General features: G+C 42.5%; 1 protein-coding gene across 1 annotated transcript in view; it reads right to left on the bottom strand.

Moving 5' to 3' along the window:
* Window positions 1-20,414, bottom strand: part of TRPM8 (transient receptor potential cation channel subfamily M member 8) — an 85,157-nt gene that overhangs the window by 29,523 nt on the left and 35,220 nt on the right. Inside the window, exons 6-11 of the mRNA XM_066577356.1 lie at window positions 18,582-18,754; window positions 13,805-13,979; window positions 13,567-13,634; window positions 9,146-9,349; window positions 2,554-2,656; window positions 1,229-1,347 (exon numbers count right to left, since the gene is read on the bottom strand). Coding sequence (XP_066433453.1) covers window positions 1,229-1,347; window positions 2,554-2,656; window positions 9,146-9,349; window positions 13,567-13,634; window positions 13,805-13,979; window positions 18,582-18,754 — 842 coding nt within the window. The remainder of the gene's footprint in view (window positions 1-1,228; window positions 1,348-2,553; window positions 2,657-9,145; window positions 9,350-13,566; window positions 13,635-13,804; window positions 13,980-18,581; window positions 18,755-20,414) is intronic.

Genomic DNA, 20,414 nt, shown 5'->3' with positions numbered 1-20,414 from the left:
TAATACGAACCTCACATGCTCGCCTACAGGACTTCACCAGAGCAGCACCCATCCTCTGGAATGCTCTACCCCAAGGCATCCGGACAATTCCCGATGCACGAAATTTCAGACGTGCCTTAAAAACGCACCTCTTCAGGGAAGCATACCAAATCTCCTGACCTAGTCCCTCGCCCCTCCCTATGGTGCTCCACCCTGTTTGCCTTCTGATAAATGATCTGTACATAAAATTTCCTACTGCCTGTGTTCCCCACCCCTGCACCTCCTGTACCACCCTCAACCTATTTGTGTCTAACCCAATGTATCTCACATTGTAATTGTTGCAATTGTTGTATTGTTTTGCATTTATCCATGCCTGAAAGCGCTGCGGAATAAGTTGGCGCTATACAAATAAAGATTATTATTATTATTATTTATATTGAAACCACATGGGAAATACCACGTGTTTTCGCAGCAGTTTTTGATGCAGTTGTGTTTCTTACAGGTGAAACGACAAACAAAAGTGATTCGCATGTGAAAGACGCTTTAAAAACTGTGACCAAAGCTAATGCGGTTTTATCTAATGCTGTTTTGGTGCTATTTTAACCATATCACAACAGTGTGAATACACCCTAAATGTCATGGTAAATTTATCTGATGCCTGAACATAAATTGACATTAAAAAGCTGTAACATTTGATGTAATTGTCGTAAATGATGTAATTGTTTGCTGTAATGTCTATTAACCCTTTCCAGTCCAATTTGTATCCTGGTTTTCCCAGGGGGCTTACTCTTTTTCTGCCGTTATACAACGGTGCTATCTGCTGGCTAAAGCCAGTACTGCATAGGGTGACACATTGGATAGACTCCGACAGCAGAGAGGCTGGCAATATACAGTAAGAGAACTCCGACGGATGTCTTCCAACATCAGAGCTGTACAGCCTTAAATCATAATGTCTTCAGACGTCAGAGAGTGGATTGGAAAGAGTTAAATGATGTAATTTAACCATCCAATACTAGTGGGAGATATGGATCATGCAGTGGCCAGTGGCTGGAGCCAGCAACTCATTGATTTCAATCAAGGCTAGAGAGCTAAAGATGAAGAAAAGATTAAAAAACAATGTGCATCATACATATGTATTTGTTTTGATGCATACCTACTCTAATTTTCCACCCCTGCTCTGTTGTCTAAGCAGAATTACATATGCCTCATCAGGGATATCTTTTTTTAAGGACATTGTGATGTTACGCACCTCCCATCTCCGGTCATTAGTAAAGATCTCCTCGCTGGCCAAATCCAACTGATTCCATTCCAGAAGAAGCTTCAGCTGAGCATTCCAGTTATCCTTATCCTGCTCATTGGTACTAAACGCTACATTAAGAAAATGTAGAAACTGGTTCAGTTCATGGAAAAGCTTTCCCAATGGTAATATACAGCTGACTTTATATTGAGATCAGGGCAGGAGGACTTTGGTGGAGATCCTGCTTTGGGCCCCTTCTGTACACTGGATATTTTAACTTATTAAAAACTATTTATTAACTCCAGTACGAGTCACAATGACGGGATAACACAATATGCAGTAGGATTTCGAATATTGTAATTTGTAGAACTAGTGGTTAATCGATTTAGAAGTGTAAATGATTTACTGTGGCATTCAAAGCCCTACATTAACATCCTACAGCTATACCTGGGCTCTTTAGGGGGCCTTAAAAGCATTACCTTGCACCAGTGGCACTCAATCTGGCCCTATTTGCCATGGGAAAATGTGTCTAATTTACAAACCTGGCCATTAATTGCCCTATGGTAATTTGTGGTTGCACCCAACACCATATACAACAACTATATAACCTTATGACAACCTAGCCAAAAATACTATATTTAGATAAATCAATGTTTAGTCCTTATTGAAAGTGTTCTATAGCTATTTCTAGAGGCGTAATCTGAAGTTTCTAGACCACAATGCAAAATCTGTAATGGGGCCCCCAACTAAAATGCTTTATTCATAGTACTGGGCGCCCTATATGGAGAGGAGAGGCCTTATGGACCCCCTAAGGGTCCTGGGCCCAGGTGCAACCGCATCCCCTGCATCCTCTATAGTTACGCCAGTGGCTATTTCTATACTCTCTCTAGACATTCTGTTTTTAGGCGGTTTTCAGACTACCATATTTTAACTCTATATTTGGTCCATTTTTGTGGACCGTAATATGGAGCTATCTATTCACATGGCCGGATTTCAAAAACACAGCATGACTTACCTTTACTTTTCTTTGCCTGAGTATGCTAGTATTTTCTGTTCAGCAAATACGATTAGTAGAAAATAAAGCAAATGCCAGAAAATACAGAGGCAAATACTCATCAAATACTGATGAGATACTGATGACATATAGTTGTCATGTCATCTATAGCATGTGTTATAATACGCTCATCTGAAATTGGCCTTGGGCTTAAATGAAGTAAATCGAAGACTCCAATTACTTTGGATATTTAGATTTATTCTACACAAGATACTACAACAGGTAATCTTTCACCTCATTCAAAAAAGTGATGATTGGATCTCCCAGGGTTTGTTTGGCGTACCTTTATAGAGCGCAAAAGAGATAGCATTACTGACAATTTCATCTCCAGCCTGATCCATCTTTATCACAGTCAGAAGATGCAGGTGCTCCATGATTTCTTTAATCTGCAAAAATATAATCCAAATCATCCCAGGACTGTCTGCTCCCCAGCTCAGCCTATCTATTATGTGACAATGGCTAATATTATGATACACCCTTTTTGAGGACAAACACAGAGCAACTGATATAAACAACAGTCTTGTCACCATGCTGATATTACCATAGTCCACATCCAATAGCCTTCATCAGATAACCAACTTGACGGTAACGTTCCATGGTAATTGCGGAAGATCAGGAGAGGGGAGAGATGGGGCAACAAGGCAGACATAGTAACATAGTATGTTAGGCTGAAGGGAGACAATGTCCATCTAGTTCAGACAGTTTCCATCCCCCTTGTTGATCCAGAGGAAGGCAAAAAAAAAACTATGGGGCAAAAGCCAATTTGCCCTTTTGGGGAAAAAAATTCTTTCCCAGCTCCATAATGGCAATCGGAATAGGACATGGGAAGACTGACACCAAATAGGAACACTACAAGGAATAGGACTTAAATGAAAAAGACCGCTGATATCCCCTACACTTTCTTTAATTAATTCGGCCTAACTGCTGAACACTCACCCTGAAAAAGGCAACGCAGTGGCTGGAAATTAATTAGACTCGCTATAAGTCCCTAGATAGTGGACAGAACGCTGGAGCAGCTCTCTTTTAAACATAACTGATACAATATTCAAGTTGATGGTAAAGTTCAGTTGTATCTTGGAAGTAAACCAATTTCATCTGACGAAGAATGTACAATTAATATAAGTAAAACTTTGAAACACTAATTTGAACCACAAAGTATCGCAATGACATCAGCCTGAGCATACGGTATAAGCACGCTTTCAAACCCATGTAATTGTGGATGGTTTTCCTCCTCGATCACCCTCCTGCTTCTATAGATAGCTGATAAATAATGTCTAAGTATATTACCTTTAATGGCTATTCATTTTTCAGAGCATCATGAAGGTGGATAGAACGTACTGTATGAAGATATTGGGAAATGTTCCAGAGTACTTTGGAAGTAAGATGCAATTTGGTACAGTTATTAGGAGCACGGAATGTTACATCTACCCTTTAATAGCATCATAGACCCAGCTAATGAAAGAACACTACGTCCTATCTCAAGAACAGAAGCAAATTCTGTCTGGATGCTAAAACCTTCATTAGAAATGCATCCCTTTCTAAAAATGATTATTAGAAGCACACAGTCTACATGGCGGTTATTGGGATCTGCAATAGTGCTTTCAACTAGAACAGCATTCAGTTAATGAGAAAAAGAAACATCTGAGGTTATGGGGAGATAAAAGCAAATCTACATTTGACCTGATATATATTTCTTCAAAATCACTTTTTCCATAATGTAATATTTTCCAAGAATGATATGAATAGGTCATTAAAATGAAAAATGTGCTGCATGGTCTTCACAAGAGCCATACTAGGGTAGTGCTTTGGGAAAAACTCGACGAGACAAAAGTCTAAGTCTTTGGATCATTTTAACATCCATATGCTCACAGTCTTGCATCATTATTTAGGTCAGTATTTGGCATAAGTACCACAAAGCAGGAGTGCAACATTAACAGATAAAAAGTAGAATGGAAAGATTTGTGCCACTTTCATGTTTTGGATACACTCCGGATTTTGGCTTAACAATTCTGCTGCACAAAAATCAACCAAAATACTGTAAAAGTGATGTAAAAGTTAGAGTTCAGCTTCATTTCTTTAAAATAATGACCAGACTGAATAAATTCTTTGACAGCAAATTAAATCACACAACAAAGAGTTTTGTCGCCCTGTATTCCTGTTATGTATATAAGTGTACAGTGTTTTCATTGCTTTGGCACACATTGACAATAGTTTGCTTATGTTTGTATATGTTGGATTTGCTGTGGATTTTCCGCAGCATAGAAATCTGCAGCAAATCCACATCATAATTAGAGATGAGCGAGCATACTCGCTAAGGCAAACTACTCGAGCGAGTAGTGCCATATGCGAGTACCTGCCCACTCGTCTCTAAAGATTCGGCGGCCGGCGCGGGTGAGAGGTGAGTTGCGGCGGGGAGCAGGGGGGAACGGGGGGGGGAGAAAGGAAGAGAGAGATCTCCCCTCCGTTCCTCCCTGCTCTCCCTCGCCACTCCCCGCCGGCAGCCGAATCTTTAGAGACGAGCGGGCAGGTACTCGAATAAGGCACTACTCGCTCGAGGAGTTTGCCATAGCGAGTATACTCGTTCATCTCTTATCATAATCAATGTAAAAATCCACATCGAAAACCACACCATGTGATGCAGATATCGACACAGATGTGGATCTGCTGCAGATTTCACCCCTTCAATTGAATGGGTCAAATCCATGGCAGATGCGCACCAAAATTCACACCAAAAGGTGCAGATTCTGATGTATTCTTTGACATGGATTTTGGTGCACCACTTGTCAACATACCCTAAAAGTAGTTAGGAATATCAGCTTCTCTTCATACTTTGCTAAAGTGATGGTCCACCATTGAATATTATTTTATATAATTATTTTTTCATCTAAATGCATCACAGAAGGGGAGATAAAAAATTAAAAACAATCACAGAAAATGGCCGTTACTTACTGAGTGAGGAGTGCATATAGATGCATCCTCCTCTCACCATGCAGGTAGCTGACTACCAAATGGAGGAGCGAATTACACCTGTGCAGGACACCGATGAGACAGCCACTCACACTGCCTCTTGATAATGAGGGGGGTGGATGCTTGGCGTGAGTTAAATTCTATGCTGATTAATTTCTTAATACAAAATGTAGTCAAAAAGATTGATCCAGCGCTATATCTGCATACTGGTGTCCTATAATGAAATAGCAATAGTGTACTTGAATGCGCTACATGATGATATGGCGTACAGGCCCCCCCGGGGCCCTAGAACGTGGATTTCAATTTTGTGTTGTGGTCACTGTAAGGCTACATGCACAGGAGGCATATTACCCTTTTCAGCCGCAGTTCTCCGGCGCGGCGCATTCAGCCAATCAGCTGGCTGGAATCGACACCACATGACTACACAGCGTGCACGCGCATTGCCTTCAGCAGCCGTGTGCACTACACACTACAGTTAAGCAGACGTGCACTACACACTACACTTAAGCAGCACAGGGTTAGGGTTTAGGGTTAGGTTTAGGATTTAGGGTTAGGTTTAGGGTTAGGTATAGGGTTAGTGTTTAGGGTTAGTGTTAGGGTTGGGGTTGGGGTTGGGGTTAGGGTTAGTGTTTAGGGTTAGGTTTAGGGTTGGGGTTAGGGTTAGGTAACCCTAACCCTAAACCTAACCCCGTGCTGCTTAAGTGTAGTGTGTGGTGCACGTCTGCTTAACTGTAGTGTGTAGTGCACACGGCTGCTGAAGGCAATGCGCGTGCACGCTGTGTAGTCACGTGGTGCTGATTCCAGCCAGCTGATTGGCTGAATGCGCCGCGCCAGAGAACTGCGGCTGAAAAGGGAAATATGTGCACAGGAGCGTGTATCTCACGCAAGCCTTGTGCGTTGCAAGACGCACTAAACTTGTGCGAATATGAACTCCATTGTTTTAAATGAAGTTATTCACAGGAGCATCGTTTTCACAGGATGTCCTCTCTCATGGCTTTCCTTCAGAATGTATCGCTCATTGTTTTCGATGGGACCTTTAAAGATACTGCATGGCACTCACAAGGCATGCAATATGATGTTTCCCCTTGAAGTCAATCCTCTTACGTGCATGAAACATGTGCTTGAGGATTGCAATTTCACAGTAATGATGCGACGTGTTTTGAATGAAAAACGCCTCCATCGATGTGCAAAACGCACATTGGCAAGCATGATATTGTGCTTGCCTGTGTGAATATAGCCTAAGAGAGAGTAAAAGAGAAGTGCAAAGTTGAAGGGCTCCTTCACACGGGTGTATTTTTCATCAGCAATTTATGAGCCAAAACCAGAAGTGGAACGTACGAAGAGAAAGTAGAATTGAAAGATTTTAGAGATGAGCGAGCATTGCCTTTAGCGAGTACCTGCCCGCTCGAGACGGAAGGTTCGGGTGCCGGCGCGGGGGAGTAGCGGCAGTCAGCAGGGGGGAATGGGGGGGAGAGAGGGAGAGAAAGATCTCCCCTCCGTTCCTCCCCACTCTCCACCGCAGCTCCCTGCCCGCCGCCGGCACCCGAACCTTTTGTCTCGAGCGGGCAGGTACTCGCTAAAGGCAATGCTTGCTCGAGCAATTGCCTTTAGCGAGTATACTCGCTCATCTCTAAAAGATTTACATTTCTTCCGAATTTTGGAGCAGCTCCTGTTTTTGGCTCATAAAATACTGATAAAAAATACGCCCGTCTGAAGGGGCCCAAAGAGTAGCCTGTGATAAGCAGAAATCCACCTTTGGCATCTTTTAGGCCACTCTTCGGCTGCCTGTCCACGGACATTATTGCATCGCGTTCCCCGCAGCGATAATCCGGCCCCGGTGAACGCAGTGCAAGCTTTCTATAGCATTGCTATGGAAAGCGCAGCCCCCCCTGTCCACGAGTGGAGAATCATAGCGATTCTCCGCTCATGGTCTGCAAATTGCAGCATTCTGCGAATTGCCGCGATTCTCCGCAGTCAGCTTATCTGTCAGATAGGCTCACCACGGAGATCCGTCTGTTGGCTCCTGCTCCTGGGCGGCGGAGATCCGCCATGGGATATCACAACGCCCGTGGACAGGCCTTACACAAGCCGTCTTTTTACAGTGTTTAGTTGGTGTTTGATTTCAATGGGGCTTCTCAGATGATCGTTTGAGCACAGCATTCTAACGCCGCGATTTTCGAACACAGTATGTTCTATTTTAGTGTGTTTCAGCAATTTTTAATGCACCTTATCACTCATTGCAATGATTGGGTATGTTAAAAAAAACACAGTTGAATGCATTTGAAAACGCTGTTTAAAATGCTGTTAAACGGCGTATTTAAAATGCGGCATTTTTACAGACACCTGTGTGAGAGCAGCCCAAGTCCCATGAGAACGCTGCTATGACTGAAGTAAGGAAAGTATACTCGAAGTGACCTCCTTCTGCTATGATTAGAGATGAGCGAGTATACTCGCTAAGGCACATTACTCGAGCGAGTAGTGCCTTAGCCGAGTATCTCCCCGCTCGTCTCTAAAGATTCGGGGGCCGGCGGGGGGCAGGGAGAGCAGGGAGGAACGGGGGGGGGGGGGGGGGAATCTCTCTCTCACTCTCTCCCCCTACTCTCCCTTGCTCACTCCAGCAACTCACCGCTCTACCCCGCCGGCATCCGAATCTTTAGAGACGAGCGGGCAGGTACTCGAATAAGGCACTACTCGCTCGAGTAGTTTGCCTTATTGAGTATGCTCGCTCATCTCTAGCTACGATGCATGCATGGAGCTGTTCAATAGTGCAGTCCAGTGCTGACGCTATCATTGCAGGCCCGTATAAGTGAACGGCGAAGGGACTCTCAACACGGATCGATACCTGAATCTCCTGCAGACAACGGTGGGTGACTTCCTGGATGACCTGCCTTATGGTAGCAGAAGGAGATAACTTTGAGTCTGCCTTCCTTACTTGAGTCATAGTAGGGGTCCCATGGGCTTTGGCTCAAAAACGTGCATGAAAATTGCCAGAGATCTGCATATTTCAAATTTTGTGGTTACACATTTTTTAAACTTTTTTTTTCATTTAGAAAGTCTATTGAGCATACTGCACCAAAAGTGGGAGAAAACGGCACAGAAAAGCCACGCTGCTTTTAGTTTGTTTCATAGCCCCCTGGCCTTATTGACTTACAGCTAACATCTGGCTGCAGCATAAGCATTAAGTACACAGCGTTTTACCGCATTTTTAACGCACCCCATTTATTTCAATGGGTGATGCAGTGTGATAAAAAGTGCTGCAACACCAAAAAAAAAAATAGAAAATAAAGCGTTCAATTTAGCGTGTATTAGAAACGCAGCGCTAAAATCCTAATCTGAGAAGTCCCACTGGAATAAATGCAGGCTCAGTGCAGCATTGTTAAACGGGCATTTCAAACGCGCCCTAAACACTAATTAAAAGCCTCTGTGAGAGCGACCTTAAAGCCTCTTTTATATAGAGCTCCAAATCCCTTTCATGGTCTTACATTTAAACCCCACATTCTGGCTATCTGCCCCACTAGAGTTTGTTGCAAAGTGTTAATACATTAAACTCTGTGATAAAGTAGTCTGCAGTAAACTGTGAACTTCACCCTCGCAGAAGCTGCAGGCAACCAGAATATTATGGTTTAAATATATATGGCTATTCAGGGGACATTTGGAGCTCCGTGTCAGAAAAACTGCAATAAATCTATATTATGAAATCCATCAGCACAAAATGTTGGACCTAAAAAGTATAAGCAAAGTATTTCAAGGTGCTGTGTGTTCATGTCTATGAATGATTTGGATTTTATGGTTGACTGCAAATTTCACCTCTCAAATTTGAGTAGCAAGATCGGAAATATTACTACAAGTAGATACATCATGGAACATTCTTTAAAAACCAACGTTTAAGGCATTTAAGGGTACTCTACCCATCGTATCCAGGTCTCTATTTCATCTTCTGCCAAGCGAGATATAGTGCGGGGCATGAATCGAACCAGCTTTTCCTTAATGGCTGAAGAAGCAAGAGAAGTGCCTTCAAAAGCATCCACAAGGCTAGCAATCACATCTGCTGTCTGACCGGAGCCCTCCACTACAACACAGGGAATCTTACTCTTAATGGCATTGTTTATAGCCTGCAGAAAAAAAAACATTTGGATGAAGAGTTAAAGGAGTTTTTCGCAGTCATGATTAAAAAAAAAAAACCCATTGAAATAATATTTTTTTCATGATAATAAACATGTCTATAACCTCTCTGCATTAAAAATTACATTTCTTTTGGTATCTGCATCCTATTGCACGTCATTTGTTTACATTGCAAGGCTGTGGCTATGGGGTTTGAAAGGGCATTACCTAGCAAGCATTGCTCTGTTTGCTAGGTACCCCCTAGCCTGGTCTCTGCTTTGGAATACCAGAGGATCTGTAAGAGGATCATACCACGGAGCTGCAACCCTCCAACTGCTGGCTGTTATGTCCATGCGGCGCACTAAAGGGCCACGCCTCAGCACGGATGCAAGTGTGTGTCCTAATGAAACCTTAACAACTTTCATCAAGTTGCATAGACCAATTACACCTCTCCAGGTAAAGATGGAAGGACACCTGTCCCTTACTAATCAGGGAAAGTGGGGAACCTCTGCCTAAAAGCAGGGTGATTGTCCTGATAAGGACAGCCCCACTGTCTTCATCTGGAACCTGGCTATTCCTGATCAGGAACCTGGAGATTAGTACAAAACACAGGACACAACAGTCTTCACACACACTGAACACAGAGCATGACAGTTCACACCTCATGTCTTGGCACCTGCAGAGACGTACAGAACAAATCACTGTTCACACCAACATGTAAGGCCATGCATACCACATAGAACAGGACTGCACGTAGAGCACATGTCTGGCAACCTGCACAGATATACAGAACACATCACTGTTCACACCAACACACAAGCTCATGCATACCACATAGAACCTGAACCCCACCAGAACTCACATGCATAAAGGTAGCAAACTATAGCTATTCTAAGTGTCCTCACACCAAGGGGACAGAGAGTTAGCCACTGTGCTGACATAACAGGGAATAGTGTCAGGTATCACCCACCTGACACACACATAAGACATCAGACATCTGGAGGCCACACATGCAAAGGGAAAGGGAGAAACCTGCGGGTGTATGCATCTGTGCGGTCACCGCACTACATACTACTCAATGCATGCACCCCAAAATGCAAGGAGAGGCGGGACAAGAGGTGTCCAGACCATCCTCAGGGAAGGTGAGAGAGACACTTCAGACAAGCATGCATTACACCAGCTCTGATTGGAATTACCACAGAGTAAAGCACTAAGATGACCAGCATCTACTACCAATAGATGCTAGTCTTTATGTGCAGCAGACCAGATGGGATTGGCTAGTGAAGAATACCACACCCAGCCAGCTCAACCTGTAAAGCTGTGCTAATGTAAACCTGTAGAACCACAGGTCCCAGGCGCACAACCTAACACTGGCGGCCCCAAACCAGCTGAAGAGGCATTGAGTTTAATGATAATAAAACACATCAGTCACCACTCCTGAAGAATAATCTGATACACGTCATTGTTGAACTTTAACCATCTGTGATTAGCATGCCCCTCTGAGAAATTGAATACACAAAGGGAGATGGTACAATGCCTCTACAGCGCCACCTATTAGAAGACAGCATTCCCGCAAGTCAATGCCAAACCTTTTAACTGGCATTGTGATAATGACTGGGAATAAAAGCCAAAGCCAGAGTCTTCTCCAGAAGGAGACATAACCATGCCCAGACAGACTGTTTGGGTTTTTTTGCCCAGTCATTGTTGGAAGGCCTGTTAAAAAGTCTGATGTTGACATGCAAAAATGCTGCCATGTAATAGCTGGCGCTGTAGAGGCATTGTTATTCAAATTTCCTAGATGACCATGCATGGCCTTATAAGTCTCCTGACACCTTCTAGGTTCTCTCCCTAAGGACAAACTATACCATTCCTAACCCACATCATAGTGCATGGTTATCTCTTTGCTTTGGCCCATATTCCAAGTCAAGGTTACGAGGCTTGTTAAAAAGTCTGATGTTGACATGCAAAAATGCTGTCTTACTATAGGCGGTGTTGTAAAAGCATTGCTCCATCTCCTTTTGCATATTTGCTACTTGAGATGACATCAGATTTAAATGACACATTGAAATGGGCCGTAATATGGACTGAAAAGACTCTGATTATGTTTCTTATGTGAAAATAAACTCCACATATCTTGAGCATTTTTAAGATTAAAGACTGAAACATTGCTCATAGGGTTGCCAGGGGTCGAAACTAAGTTGACTGTACGAAAGAGATTGTTTGAAGCATAAGAACAAGTAGCATGTTTTACTTGACTATACCACGATAAAACAAGTTATCTGTATTTTTTTTACTGTACATCATCAATAAAGGCTTATTCACCATAATTTTGATCTTTATACTGTGTGAATCTACAATGGATTTCATTGAGACAGCACACTGACCCATAATAGCCAATTAGGCAATTCACACACGGACTCAGGGGCGTAACTATAGGGGATGCGGTTGCACCCAGGCCCGGGAGCCTTGGGGGGCCCATAAGGCCTCTCTTCTCCATATAGGGAGCCCAGTACTATAAATAAAGGAATTATAGTTGGGGGCCGCGTTCCAGGTTTTGCATTGGGGGCCAGGAGCTTCAAGTTACGCCTCTGCATGGACCAATGACTGTGTGAATAAAATCGAAGCATGTACTATTCTGGACCATTTTCACGAATGAGAATAAGCCATGTAATGCTAAGGGCTACATGTACTACTGTGTTTCCCAGAAAATAGGTCCTACCCCGATAGTAACTATCGGGTTTTCGGGGGAGGCTTGAAATATAAGGCCTCCCCCAAAAATAGGACATATCTCATGTGCCCCACTAAAAAAAAAACTCAAAGGGTCCGCGGCGGGGCAGTGTCCTGGCGGTGGCAGCGGTGTCCCGACGAAGCCGCCGGCGGCAGTGTCCTGGTGGTGTCAGCGGCGGCGATGTCCCTGGCGGTGTCAGAGGCGGCGGTGATGTCCCAGGCAGTGTCAGAGGCGGCGATGTCCCTGGCGGTGTCCCGGCGGCGGCAATGTCCCTGGCGGTGTCCCAGCGGTGTCCTCTTCCGTCTCACAGATGCCTTCTGCTGGCGACAGGGCTCTGAATACCCCGCCTGCAGCAAAGCAAGTGCTGTGATTGGTAAATCGAGCGCCGGCAGCCAATCACAGCCGGCGCCCGATGAGCCAATCACAGTCATTCAGTGAATGACATCACTGAATGGCTGTGATTGACTCATTGAGCGCCAGCTGTGATTGGCTGCGAGGAGCTCGATTAGCCAATCACAGCGCTCGCTTTGCAGGAGGCGGGGTATTCAAAGCCCCGTCGCCAGCAGAAGGCATCTGTAAGACCAGTAGGACTCCGCGCTGCCGCTGGAAACCATCGAGAGGAATCGCGATGCCGCGGAACAGGTAAGTAAAAGGCCTCCCCTGAAAATAAGACACTGTTCCCTTTTTGGGGGGAAAAAATATAAGACAGTGTCTTATTTTCTGGGAAACACAGTATACATCGGACAGCACATAGACTGCATCTGTGTGCTTTCCAATTTTTTTCTAATCCAATTTTGCAAACAGCCAATAGGCACACCTATGTGACTAAAGTCTACTTTCAGTTTGTGCTCATTTAATTACAAATACAAACTTTTTGATTACCATGTATACTCGAGTATAAGCCTAGTTTTTCAGTACATTTTTTTATGCTGAAAAAGCCCCCCTCCGCTTATACTCAAGTGAGGTAAAAAAAACTAACAAAAAAAAACAACAACAAAAAACCCGCAATACTCACCTCCCAGCCTGCGTTCCCAGCGTGATGGTCTTCTCGACGGTGTGGCAATCTGCTTGAGAATTTTCCCCGCTATCATCTCCCTGCTCAGCTTTGAATTCCCCAGCCGTATCACTGAATGGCTGGGATTGGTTTATTGAGCGCCGGCTGTGATTGGCTGGTGCTCGATCCAATCACAGCGCTTACTTACACAGCGCTAAAGGCGGGGAAATTCAAAGCCGAGCAGGGAGATGACAGCAGGGAGAATTCTCAAGCAGCTTGCCGCACCGCCGGGGAGACCATCGCATCGGGGACACAGACGCCGGCTGGGAGGTGAGTATTGCATTTTTTCTTTACCTAGTATATACTCGAGTATAGCTAGGCTTATACTTGAGTCAATAAGTTTTACCAGTTTTTTGTGGTAAAACTAATAGACTCGGCTTATGCTCGGGTCGGCTAATACTTGAGTATACACGGTAATTAATTTGAAATATTCCATTAGGACTCACCCTTAATGTTTCCTTCCCACCTCCCTGAGCAAAGCATACAATGGGAATTTTCCCACCATAATTGGAATCTGCAAAAAAGCACATAGTCATGAGTATAAACCATAACTGTATCACATTGTTTATGACCATTTGGCTTTTACAGTCACCAGATAATTTGATCAGAAATATTAATGAAAAAAATCAGTCAAGTTTATAAGATTGGAGGCATTTAAAAAATACATGTCTATATAGTTCATACCTGGAACATTGAGTTCTGAAATGTATTTCTCCAGCGCCGCTCGAAGATCAATTTCTGTAGATGGATGACCATTAGATCCATTGTCCGCCAGGATCAAATGGGTATGATTGTTGTCTAGACAGTAGAGAGGGTCACGCTTCAGATCGTCCATGGTGTACTGAGCCACAAAGTTTCCCTGTCACACAGAATATGATGTAAGAGATCATTAAAAAAAAAAATTTCCCTTTATGCATTGTATTTACTGTTATAAAATGCTGTTTTGCATGTTCTCATACATTTTTTTAGTTGATTATAAATATTGGAGACTGCCGGCTGCTATCACACCCCAATTGCCCCATTTATTAGGATGATTGGCTTTGCTGTAGGAACATGTTTTTAGACACGGGAGAGAAGCTGATGGACTCTTTCCTTCTACAACATACGGAATGGAGTTGAGTTCCTGAGTGCCGCACCAGATTATATCGATTGGATTGTGTCTTGTGGACCAGTGAGTCAACGGTCATTTTTGGATTGCTGGCACCAGTGGCTGCACTGCTTCCCCACAGAGGTGGTTATATTGGAGTACCGCTGACTACTTTATTTTGTATTTGGACTGGAAGAGAAGCTGCAAGACACATTCAGAGTTGGCTATTCCTAGGGAAAACAACAAGGGACTAACCAAAACTTTACCAAAACAGCATCTATTTTCCTAACAATATCTGGTTAGTGGGGTGCTAGCACTCAAAAAACAGATTGGTATATCCATTTCTGTGTTAGAAACCTAAGAAACAGAAGACATCTGTCAATCAGCACTTACTCATTAATCTTTAGGCTATGCAGAGGCATAGCTATACGGGGTGTAAAGGTAGCTGTCTTACCTAGGTCCTGGGGGCTGAAGGAACCCAAAGGCCCTCTGTTACATAAGACGCCAGTATAATAAATGATACATGGTAAATACAGGACTTTTTTATAAATTTTGAATTGGAGCCCAGAAGCTTCCAATTACATCTTTAAGACTATCAAAGCATCCAATGTGCTTTTTTTTCTAAATTTAAGTCCAAAGATTTCACGAAATTGTAAAGCATTAGAAAAAGGCCTTTATAAAGTATTTACACTAGCAAGTATAAAAACTAACTGAATGATTTCAAATGGAAACTTTTTGGGTCCTTGGTTAAATATGAGTGTAAACTTTTTGTCACACCAAGAGTGAATGGAACTTAAATGAATCCTATAACTATGGCGCTAAAAAGAATGCAAATAACATTCCTATATAATCCCTCGTTATGTAATAACTAGCTGATATACCCGGCTTCGCCCGAGTTAATTTGGTACTGGTGTTTATCTGGTGTTCACACGGAAATCTTATGAAGTCGTGGTTACTTTAGAGATACCGGAAAAACATATGTTCACCATTTTGCATAGTTCTCTGCGTTACCCAGGAAACACCACGGGGAGGTAACCATGCGACGTTTCCTTTATATAAAATGACATCAGGAAGTGAGAGAATTAGATTACGTACATAAAATTTGGACACTAATTCTTTTGCGCTTAGAATTGAATAATCGAGTTGGGACCCATTAACTTTTCATATTTATGACACAATCAATGCTTGTGCCAAATTTCATGTTTCTATGACACCGGAAAGTGAGAAAATTACATTCCGTATGTAAAATTTGGACGCTACTTCTTTTGCGCATAGAATTGAATAATGGAGTTGGGACCTATTAGCTTTTCCTATTTATGACATAATCAATGCTCGTGCCAAATTTCCTGTTTCTATGACATCGGAAAGTGAAACAATTACATTCTGCATGTAAAATTTCGACGCCAATTCTTTTGCGCTAGAATTGAATAATCGAATTGGGACCTATGAACTTTTCCTAATTATGACATAATCAATGCTCGTGCCAAATTTCATGTTTCTATGACATTGGGAAGTGAGAGATTTAGATTATGTACGTAAAATTTGGACGCTAATTCTTTTGCGCATAGAATTGAATAATGGAGTTGGGACCCATTAGCTTTTCCTATTTATGACATAATCAATGCTCGTGCCAAATTTCCTGTTTCTATGACACCGGAAAGTTAAGAAATTACATTCCGCACGTAAAATCTGGACGCTAATTCTTTTGCACATAGAATTGAATAATCGAGTTGGGACCCATTAGCGTTTCCTATTTATGACATAATCAATGCTCGTGCTAAATTTCACGTTTCTATGACACCGGAAAGTAAAAAAATTACATTCCGCACGTAAAATTTCGACACCAATTCTTTTGCGCTAGAATTGAATGATCGAGTTGGGACCTATGAACTTTTCTTATTTATGACATAATCAATGCTCGTGCCAAATTTCACGTTTCTATGACACCGAAAAGTTAGAGAATTACATTACGTACGTAAAATTTGGATGCTAATTCTTTTGCGCATAGAATTGAATAATCGAGTTGGGACCCATTAGCTTTTCCTATTTATGACATAATCAATGCTCCTACCAAATTTCGAGTTTCTATGACACCGGGAAGTGAGAGAATTAGATTTCGTACGTAAAATTTGGACGCTAATTCTTTTGCGCATAGAATTAAATAATCAAATTGGGACCTATTAACTTTTCCTATTTATGACATATTTAATGCCCGTGCCAAATTTTAAGTTTCTATGACATCGGGAAGTGAGAGAATTAGATTATGTACGTTAAATTTTGACGCCAATGCTTTTGCGCTAGAATTGAATAATCGAGTTGAGACCCAATCACTTTTCCTATGTTGGAGATAATCTATGCTTGTGCCAAAAGTCATGTTTCTACGACATCGGGAAGTTGGAGAACTTTTGGCGAGTCAGTCAGTCAGTCAGTGAGTCAGTGAGTCAGTGAGTCAGTGAGGGCTTTCGTCTTTATATATATAGACTAGCTGATATACCCGTCTTCACCCGAGTTAATTTGGTACTGGTGTTAATCTGGTGTTCACACAGAAAAGCTTATGAAGTCGTGGTTACTTTAGAGATACTGAGGAAAAAAAATATGTTCAGCATTTTGCATAGTTGTCTGCATTACCCAGGAAATACCACGGGGAGGCAACCATGCGACGTTTCCTTTATATAAAATGACATCAGGAAGTGAGAGAATTAGATTACATACGTAAAATTTGGACGCTAATTCTTTTGCGCTTAGAATTGAATAATGGAGTTGGGAGCCATTAGCTTTTCCTATTTATGACATAATCAATGCTCGTGCCAAATTTCCCGTTTCTATGACACCGGAAAGTGAAAAAATTACATTCCGCACGTAAAATTTTGACGCCAATTCTTTTGCGCTAGAATTGAATAATCGAGTTGGGACCCATCAGCGTTTCCTATTCATGACATAATCAATGTTTGTGCCAAATTTCACGTTTCTATGACACCGGAAGGTGAAAAAATTACATTCCGCACGTAAAATTTGGACGCTAATTCTTTTGTGCATAGAATTGAATAATGGAGTTGGGACCCATTAGCTTTTCCTATTAAGACATAATCAATGCTCGTGCCAAATTTCCTGTTTCTATGACAACGGAAAGTGAAAAAATTACATTCCGCACGTAAAATTTCGACGCCAATTCTTTTGCGCTAGAATTTAATAATCGAGTTGGGACCCATTAACTTTTCCTATGTATGACATAATCAATGCTCGTGCCAAATTTTCCGTTTCTATGACACCGGAAAGTGAAAAAGTTACATTCCGTACGTAAAATTTCGACACCAATTCTTTTGCGCTAGAATTGAATAATCGAGTTGGGACCTATGAACCTTTCCTATTTATGACATAATCAATGTTTGTGCCAAATTTCACGTTTCTATGACACCGGAAGGTGAAAACATTACCTTCCGCACGTAAAATTTGGACGCCAATTCTTTTGCGCTAGAATTGAAAAATCGAGTTGGGACCCATTAGCTTTTCCTATTTATGACATAATCAATGCCTGTGCCAAATTTCATGTTTCTATGACACCGGAAAGTGAAAAAATTACATTCCGCACGTAAAATTTTGACGCCAATTCTTTTGCGCTAGAATTGAATAATCGAGTTGGGACCCATTAGCTTTTCCTATTTATGACATAATCAATGCTCGTGCCAAATGTCACGTTTCTATGACAACGGAAAATGAAAAAATTACATTCCGTACGTAAAATTTCGACGCCAATTCTTTTGCGCTAGAATTGAATAATTGAGTTGGGACCCATTAGCTTTTCCTATTTATGACATAATCAATGCTCGTGCCAAATTTCCTGTTTCTATGACACCGGAAAGGGAAAAAATTAAATTCCGTACGTAAAATTTGGACGCTAATTCTTTTGCGCATAGAATTGAATAATTGAGTTGGGACCCATTAGCTTTTCCTATTTATGACATAATCAATGCTTGTGCCAAATTTCCCGTTTCCATGACACCGGAAAGTGAAAAAATTACATTCCGTACGTAAAATTTGGACGCTAATTCTTTTGCGCATAGAATTGAATAATCGAGTTGGGACCCATTAGCTTTTCCTATTTATGTCATAATGAATGCCCGTGCCAAATTTTAAGTTTCTAAGGCATTAGGAAGTGACAGATTTAGATTATGTACGTAAAATTTCGACGCCCATTCTTTTGCGCTCGAATTGAATAATCCAGTTGGGACCCAATTACTTTTCCTACTTTGGAGATAATCTATGCTCGCGCCAAAAGTCATGTTTCTACGATATCGGGAAGTTGGAGAACTTTCGGCGAGTCAGTCAGTGAGGGCTTTCAGCTTTATATATATAGATAAATATTGATATCCAAACCTCAGTTGGCGTAGTCCGGATAAGCGTATCACGATTGGAGATCATACCCCAGGCTGCAATGCCAATAGCCACCACTTTTTCTTCTGAGCTCCGACTGATGGTATTATCTCTGACCACCTCTCCAATGTACTTCATAAGACCATAGTGAGTGCCTCCTGAGAAGATCCAGGCACCTGAAAGTAGGTAAAAAGTAATAAGAGGAAACGCTTTAACTGAAATGAACCAAAGGTCATTTGCATTTATATAATCAAACGGTATTATTGCATCTTGTCACCACCAGGAAGGTAGGGGTTTGACAGGCCTTGGATGCAGGAATGCCCCTGTCACACCCCTAGCTCCCGATTGGGTGACTTTTCAAAGGTCCTAGCAGCACAGTGTGTAATGATTTTTGCCTTGGCAGGACGGTTAGGGATTAGTTTACCAATTAGGCTTACATTATTAGCTGAAAAGGCTTCCATGTAAGAGAAAAAAAAAGGTAAGCCTAACCACAAAACATCCCTAACCCTAACCCGCCTGGCAAGGCAAAAATCACAGCACTGTTTGGCCAGACAATAGGCTGCTTCTTGATGTGGGGGGACTTACTATGCTGCCCCCAAACAGACCTGAGTCGGCCCCACCGGCGCTCTTCACCACTTATATGTGCGGACCAATGCCTCTCCGCTCTCTCCTTGCCGGCTGCAAGGTAGCTGAACCAATATTTTCACACTGTAGGTGGTGGGGACAGTACCGCCGGAGATAGTGACAGCGGCCCCGGTAACAGGAGGGCACAGTCAGTGCAGCGCAGCTGCCAGGAGGTCGCTGCCGCTGATGCCGCCGGGGACAATGCAGGCGGGGAGAGTGACAGTGGGCACGGTAAGGGGAGCACACAGGCACTGCAGCGGTTCTGTGGGGAGGTTGCCGCCACCTACAGTCACAGCGGGTCCAGCAGCACACGCGGTATACTCACATGAGGAGACCGCAGTGCTGTGCTGGGTGACAGGACATGCTGTGAGGCAGAGAAATTGCAGCCTATCAGGAACAGGGGGTGTGATCCCCCTGTCAAGCACCTAGAATTTTGTCACCACCCATACTTCCGGTGGTGACAAGATACAATAATACCTAATCAAACTGCGTAGATAAAGAGTAATTCCACAATTGTATGTAGATATGGGGTGAATGTATATAAATCTAGCATGAATATTGACAGTAAATGTAAATGTCTTTAATACCATTCCAAAATTTCATGTTTATTGTTAAGCTTTTACGAGACTTCCCACCAAAGTCAAGAGAATGCCTTTTTCCTTTACAGTAGGAACGGCACAAAAAACACTACAGTATATCATTAATTGGGGCAAGGAAGCTCACCTGTAGCTGTAAAACAGCAGCGCAAGTGACATTCATACTCCATAACCACATTCACCTTGTGGTTGCAGTAATACACTATGAATTTTAAATCACCACTCCGGTAATTTTATTTATTCATTCTTTATGTAGCTGTCCCCCAGTACATATAAGTGAGCTAGTGTTATCTTGGTTGCTTATTTCTTTCTATCTGAATCTTCCAGCCTCCTTTTCTTCATATAGTCATGTGATCTCAATTCTGACCAGCTCAGATTTACTTGGAGTTATGTTTTCATTTTCTAGTCAGTTTCTCGGTCTGTGTGATGCTGTTACATGGATCTACCACAGAAACTGCCTAGAGGGCTAAGCAAGGACTCCTGTCACAGTTACTGATGATGATCACACAGCTCCTGTCACACAGTTATAATAGAGGTGATCACAGCTCATCCTCCTGATTATATATTTATGGCATGTAATGTATTTAGGTGAATATAGAAGGTAATGATAATTAAA

This window comes from Eleutherodactylus coqui, chromosome 8, assembly GCF_035609145.1.
Source record: "Eleutherodactylus coqui strain aEleCoq1 chromosome 8, aEleCoq1.hap1, whole genome shotgun sequence".
Lineage (NCBI taxonomy): Eukaryota > Metazoa > Chordata > Amphibia > Anura > Eleutherodactylidae > Eleutherodactylus > Eleutherodactylus coqui.
Note: the sequence above shows the minus strand (reverse complement) of the source record. Positions and strands in the feature narration are given on the sequence as shown.